We start from the raw sequence: 7,172 nt of genomic DNA, 5'->3' as shown, positions 1-7,172 counted from the left end.
CAAGTAGCTGCTATACTGAGCTGTGCATGTCGGAAACCAGATCTTGGGACGCACGATCTGCATATGCAGGTGATATGTTGGACAGAATGGAAGCAACTGAGTTTCAGATACTTCTGAAGGAAGACGTGACATCAGCATGAATGTAGCGCTTTGATGACTCCTGTACATAGCAACCGGTCACCTATGCGCAAACCGACCAAGATGCCGTAAAGCTGAGCATGTAGGCCGAAGGGGTGGAGTCGGCATTCAGGTTGTGGTGCGTAACGGCATTGCTGACATCAAATCGTATCGCGGATCATTACTCTGGTGCGAGGTCGTTGTGGCTTTCTGGTATCGATCGCAATGTTGGTGATGGCAATCATCGTGGTGAATCGGACGCGATCCCACAAACGGGAGCGTGCTGGCCGAATGGGTCGAGTAAGCGCTGACTTCGCGATGCGTAACGGCATAGCAGGCATAGATTTCATATGGCGAACAGCGGCTTCGATAGCAGGTCATTGTGGCCGTCTAGTGTTGGATGGGATGGAGGATGATAGAAGACATGGAGTTTCGCAAACCTCACTCCGTCAGGCTCTAGTGACGCACGTGGCGCTAGCGTGCCGCGGCTGCAGCAACGACGTCAACCAAGCCATGGACCCTGGATCTTGCAGCAGCATCTCTCTTTTGCTTTTGGCATTCAACGCGTCTGCGCCCCGGTATTCAATAAACCCAAAGAGACATCACGCGCATACACTCAGCTTGGGCCAGCAGAACGACGCTATTGCCGCGAATACAGTGCACGCGACCGCGCCAGGCATCGGCCTAACACAAGACGGCCGCCTGCCGCCGAATCACCCCAATACCAGCTCTACGTCGCAAGTCGATTACTATACCTATCGCAAGCATGGCGCCTCTCAAGATCTCGATACCGACGACGCAAGAGCAAACACCCGAAAACGGCAAAGCCTACACATCCTACACCATCAAAATCGAACACCCCTTCCCACGCGCCGCAACCACCCTCCAAAAGCGCTACTCCGACTTCTCCGCCCTCGACTCATCGCTCCGCTCAGAAGTCAGCGCCGCACCACCAGCGCCCCTCCCCCCAAAATCCTGGCTCGGCGGCTTCCTAGGCCTAGGCACCACCACAACCACGCCCGAAGCCATCGAGAAGCGACGAGTCGGGTTAGAAACCTATCTCCGCGCGATAGAAAGCGCCGAAGACGGGCGCTGGCGCGTCTCCAAAGCCTACAAGCAGTTTCTGGAACTAGGAGAGAAGGATGGCGCGAACGGGAAAAAGGCAGCTGGTTTCCCCGGCAGCCAATTCGGCAAGGATAGGGTGAGGGATAGTTCAGATTGGCTGGACAAGCACTCAGAGCTTAAATCTAACTTGCAAGATGCGCGACGGTGGTTGACGAAACGCGAACAAGCTACCGCTGCGACGGCGCAGCATGAAGCCGCGGCCAATGCGAAGAAAAGCCTCGTCAGAGCCGGTACCCTCATCTCTGCACTCGAAGAAGGGCTAAGCCGTCTCGGCGGCTCCAACAACAAAACCTCAGACGACTGGTCCGCCGAGAAACTAGGCGATGGCGAAATCCGACGCAGAAAAGACATGATAAGCGGTCTCCGCAAAGAACGCGACGGCCTCGACTCCGTCCTCAACAGCATGGCCGTAAAAGCCGCAATCTCTGGTTCTGGAACCTCCTCCACCCCTTCCACCTCCTCCAGCGCCGCCGTCACCGAAAGCCAGAAAGCCGGACTCTTCTCCTCCAGAAACACCTCCTCCCACCCCACCAAATCCTCTAGCAGCCGCCGCGTCCTCGGCGGCCCGCCCGCCGCCGAAACAGACAAAACCCGCGAGTTGGACAATGACGGCGTCCTCCAATTACAGCAACAGATTATACAAGAACAGGATGAAGATCTTGTGGATTTGACGACGGTGGTGCGCAGGATGAAGGAGATGGGTGTGCAGATTAATACGGAGATTGTGGAGCAGAATGCGATGTTGGGCTTGTTTGAGGAGGATGTGGAGAGGGTGGATGGGAAGATTCGGATTGCGAAGAAGAGGGTTGATAAAATCCGTTAGTTGTCATGTGAGGAGGGCGTTGGGGCTTTGGGTCGTGTTTGTAATATAGGCGTTGGAGTATGCTCTTTTGGCACTTGGCGTTTTTGTTATGGTTTTGGGATGGATAATCTGAGTACGATACCCCTTTCGAATGGGACAGCAAGTGTGCATGTGAGATACAAGTATCAATTGCGTATCTCCATCCGTCGAAGTAATGCATAAGCATACTACTGTCCTGCCTCTCGCCCATTAACGTGTCAAATGATTGCAAACTCTCTCATACCATGTCCGCAAACGAAACCCTCCAAACCATACGATTAATGCGTAACCCAGCTCACGAAACGTTATGTCAGTATGCTCGGATCTTCCCATCCTCCCTGTCGTCGCTCAAGCAGCTCCCTCTCATTCCCCTCTCACTCCGCTGATTGGAAGGCTCTAACATGTTCAGTTTTCTCCTCGAATGAGATGGAACGCTGAGGAACGTCGCGGGTAAAACTATCCCACTCAATGGAAACACTAGACACGTATTTCCGCGAAGTACAACTCGTAAAAATAGGCTTAGAAGGCTACATTGCCTTAAAATCCTAGAAACAGAGAGTCTTAGGGCAATGTAGACTTCAGGGCACCAGTTAAGATCTTCCCTTGAATGGAGTGAAGACGTCCATTGAACAATGAAAAGTAGTAGATATATTCGCATAGAAACAATGCATCATCGCTGCCATCCATCCATCCTCACAACGACATACGTCTAATCCGTACCATCACCCAACCGCATAGTACTCAAATTATCCGACCTAATCTTCAATATATGATCCACCGCCTCAATAAGATGCGGCACAAACTTCGCCGGGTTCTCCGTCGCCGGGAAATGACCAAGATCCGGCATCGCCTTGTGCATCGCTCCGGGTATCTTGTCCGCCGTCTTCTGGCCCATCTCTGGGGTGTTGGACCAATCGTACTCGCCGGTCAACATGTATACGGGACAGTTCTGGGTATCGATCGAGGCTACGCGGGATCGTCCGTCCCAACCTCCGAAGTAGAAGTCGAGGTCGCCGTGGAAGATCTGGGGAGGGGTTAGAAGGGGGTGGGGTGGGGTGGGAGGTTTTGGGGGTGTGCTTACGCCGTAGGCTTGCGCGCTGTAGGTGTGCCATATGAGCTGCTTGTTTACGTGGGGCGTGGTTGGAGACATCATCTACTGCATGTCAGTAATGTTCTCTGCTTAACGACGCAATTCAACGTACGCCATAGATCCATTCCGGGTTGAACAGCGATTGGTTCACGACTGGAGAGCGATCATGCCATTGTCGCTCCATGTTGAGGTACTCAGAACTATGATCGTTAGCATCGATACCTTCGCCTCGTCGTTCCACGTACCCTTGCAACGGAATGACACCTGCAGCGCCGACCTCCCTATGGCGGATTGCGACTGCCAGACAAACTTGACCGGCCATGCTTGCGCCGCAAATGATCGGTCTTCGCAGACCCAGGGCCTTCACGAAAGCCGTGATGATGCCTACGTAGCTATCTTCGGTGTTTGTATGCGCGCCCGGGGAGTAGTTCTTCGAAGGGAAGCTGCGTCCATGTCCTGGTAAGTCGAATGCGTACATGATGCACTTCTTGCGCATCTTCGCGTCGTTCATGACACCGTGGTATTGCCGGCTGTCGCTGCCAGCGGTATGCAGAAAGACGATGGGTTGCTTTCCCTCACCAGAGTACTCGTAGAAGGTTTTGCACCTACCCCATACTGGAGCATCGAGGTACAGGTACTTTCCAGTAAGGAAGTCGCGCTCGGGTTCGGCTTGCTCGTCCTCCTTCATCGGTCCACAATGCGCGTCGTGTGTGAGTTCGAGGCCGCGCCTCCAGACATGTGTCCATTGCGCAAAGGCTGTCTGATCGCCCAGGACTTCAATGCCTTTCTGCTTGATGTTCATGCCAAACATTCCCCAGTAACTCTGGTACGGCATCGCCGGGACTGCCTTGAAGTGCTGTTCCCATTGCTCGGGCAGAGCAGAGAGCGTGAACAGGGCATCTTTCGAAGAGCCGGTGCTGGCTTTTGCGCTGCCGTTGTTGACTGTGACAAGCAGGGTGTTGTCAGACCCGCTTGACTTGATGCCGAACGTTACATCTTTGTCAATGGCATTCGAAGTCGTAAAGGCTTTGAGCTGTGCATCGGATTGGAGGAGCTCGGAAAGCTTGCCTAAGCTTCCTTTGAGAGCCGCGGTAAGATCAGACCAGTCAGACATGGTGGTTTTGGGCGTGCAATGACTCGTTACAACGCGACGAATGCGAGAACTCAACAGAGGAAAGGAATTGAATCAAGAAAGGCAGAGGAGGGCAGAAATGATGCGCAAGCATGCCGACGGCGCGCTCTACACATATAGCAACACATGACCCCGGTATCGCCCAGAGCTAGCTATGGAGCTATTATGCCAGGAGGGGTAGAAGTAATGCGGGGTGCGGCACACGTGGGCGCATGTCTCGACTGTCGCTCGTCATGGTTCCGGTGAGCTCGCTGTTGACCCAGACCAGATTTGGGCGGCTAGCTGATGATGCATGCCATGAGGAGACGCGGGGAGTGTTGATCAAGCAAGCCGGTCGCGCGCGAGACACGTTAACCCCACTAGCGCGGTCGCCAAGCCGCTGGCAGGGAAGGCGATCGTTCCCCACAACGCTCCAAACCCACTTCCGAGCAAGCCTCAGTTATTACGAACCACATGCAAAGCCGCGGCCGTCGACTCACGCCTCATCGCCTTCATCGGTTCTGCCCTGACGATAGCTGTCGCGATCTCGAAATGATCAGCTGAAGATCATCGGCAAAGCTCCTCTGGTCCGACTGCGGAGTGTTGGCTTACGGTATTTGAACGTCAGCCGGGGAACTCCCATCTCAACAACGTCCATGATTTGCACGTCTTCACGTGTCTCAGCAGACATTCGAAGTGTTGCTTTCTTGAGCATGGTTATTTACCTCAGCGCGTATGGAGACTGCACAGCGGATAGCGGCAAATTCATATTGGCGCACTCAGGGCGATACTCCAGCCATCCACCGGACTGGCCGCCCACGCAATTACGCTGAATGCGCTCTCAACGGCTGTTATTGCACAGAATGGAAGCTCTTGTTTGCGACAATGCGGGTAGCACAATTTCACTCCTACCCAAGACAGAGCCTCATGTGTTACCAGCAAACAACCGTCTGTCCCCGATGATTTGCGGGTTCCAGCATGACACCCTGAGCGTGATCTGCGCTACTTACTTATATAGATATTCAATCCTCACAACGTTCTACGAACCGTCCAGCAAATTACAAGGCGCCAATCATACCATAGTTTGACTTGCAGCCAGAACAAGATGCATCCCTCACGGCAAGCACTCATCGGTAACATGCAAGCTTCAGCCACCCCACTCATGTACGCCATCCAAGATATGCCAGGGAAAGGTAAAGGCCTTATCGCGACTAGAGATATCCCCAAAGGTACAAGGATAATATCTGAGAAACCCGTCTTCGCGGTAGGAGAACCAGTTGAGTCAGAACTAGCAGAGCGAGTCACGTCTTTGAGCCAACATCACAGAGGCGAGTTTCTATCCATGTGCAATATCCACCCTTTCAACGACTACGAGGCGCAATGGATCGGGATTTTGTACACAAACGCTCTACCCATCGGGTCAAAGCTAGAACTCAGTGGTATCTTCTCCACAGCATGCCGCATCAACCACGCGTGCGGTAACAATGCTGCTCACTGCTGGCACGATGATAGTAATCGTCTAACAGTACATGCTATACGAGATATCTCCCAGGGAGAAGAAATCACGATATCTTACCTAGGCGGCGCCTTCGATCGAAACGAGCGACAAGAGGAGCTCCAGAGGAGATTTCATTTCACCTGTCAATGTCAACTCTGCTCGTTACTATCTCAGCAGTCCATCGAGAGCGACTTGATTCTGAATCGCATTAACGAAATAGACAACATCATCTCAGACGAAGCTGGTCTCGGGCCGCGCGGCATCAACAAAACACCTGAGAACCTGCTCTGCCTCATTGAGGAAATGGTCCTGCTGTGGAAGCGACACGACCATAGTCCGAATCCAGTCGGCCTGGCGCATGCTTACTACCTCGCTTTTCAGATCACGAAAGCGAGGGGTGATTTCGCTAGGGCTAGAGTGTTCGCGGATAGACTTGTGCCTCTCCGCACGACTTTCATGGGTAAGGAAAGTCGATACGTGAGAGAACACCGGCGGCTGCGCCATGATCCTACGGTTTATAGATTTAGTGGTGTATCGATGCAGGGGCTCACAAACTTGGATGAAGTTCCGTTTGGGCCTTGGTGGCATGATCTTGAAGCGTGGCTTTGGATGAGGGATCTGCAGATGGATGAAGGGGTGAATGTTCAGGGTTGGCTTGATGATGTTTCTTGATGGAACAAAGGAAGGTTTTGCCTAGGACTATACGCGTATCCCCGTCCTCATTCAACACATCCACTACTAGCATGTACTACCTTCTACCTCATTCTCTAACCCCCAAGCCTCAAGTGCGACTGTTACACATAGGTATGTTTGCTGCTCGACTATCTTGGACATGTTCACACATAATCGATACCCCGGTAAGCAACAAGGAAAGAAAACAAAGACTTACCGATAGAGGTAAAGGCTCAACCAGAAAGCAACAGACACCATCCGCGAAGATTTTGACAGACTAGGAAACCCTGACATGTCATCTGAGTCCACGGCATATGCAAGACCCCGACATCATCGGCACTGGGGATTATCATGCCGTTTCCTCAACTTCTTCGTTCCGGTCAGTCGATCTAGAGCTACACCAATGGGTCATTCGGCTCTCATTTCTCAACGGAGTTGCCAAGTCCATGCGGCTCTGCAAACTCCCATCGCCCGTCCGAGGAACACCCACGGGTACACACTCCTGCCATACGGAAGGAAAGAAGACGGGATGCCGCATCTGCAGTACCAAAACATCCTCAATGAGTGCATCTCCATCTCTACCACTGATCCAGCAAATATCCGTCATTACATAAATGCCCATGAAGGACCGCTGTATCCCATCTCCCACCACTCATCAAACCTACCCAATCAACAACCCACAAGCCCAACAAGCCGAACAACAAGCAACTCCCCAAAA

At 52.8% G+C, this 7,172-nt stretch overlaps 2 protein-coding genes across 2 annotated transcripts; one reads left to right on the top strand and one right to left on the bottom strand.

Moving 5' to 3' along the window:
* Positions 1–883: 883 nt before the first annotated feature.
* J4E78_010141 (uncharacterized protein) lies at positions 884–2,065 on the top strand (the record flags this gene model as incomplete). The annotated part of the gene is made up of 1 exon (XM_049370722.1): positions 884–2,065. One exon carries the CDS (start codon positions 884–886, stop codon positions 2,063–2,065), a length of 1,182 nt encoding a protein of 393 aa, XP_049217602.1.
* Positions 2,066–2,792: 727 nt separating this feature from the next.
* J4E78_010140 (uncharacterized protein) lies at positions 2,793–4,287 on the bottom strand (the record flags this gene model as incomplete). The annotated part of the gene is made up of 4 exons (XM_049370721.1): positions 2,793–3,107; positions 3,165–3,236; positions 3,286–3,373; positions 3,419–4,287. 4 exons carry the CDS (start codon positions 4,285–4,287, stop codon positions 2,793–2,795), a joined length of 1,344 nt encoding a protein of 447 aa, XP_049217601.1.
* Between the last annotated feature and the right edge of the window lie 2,885 nt (positions 4,288–7,172).

The sequence above is a fragment of the Alternaria triticimaculans genome (genome assembly GCF_023758025.1).
Source record: "Alternaria triticimaculans strain BMP 0046 chromosome Unknown scaffold_27, whole genome shotgun sequence".
Classification (NCBI taxonomy): Eukaryota; Fungi; Ascomycota; class Dothideomycetes; order Pleosporales; family Pleosporaceae; genus Alternaria; species Alternaria triticimaculans.
Note: the sequence above shows the minus strand (reverse complement) of the source record. Positions and strands in the feature narration are given on the sequence as shown.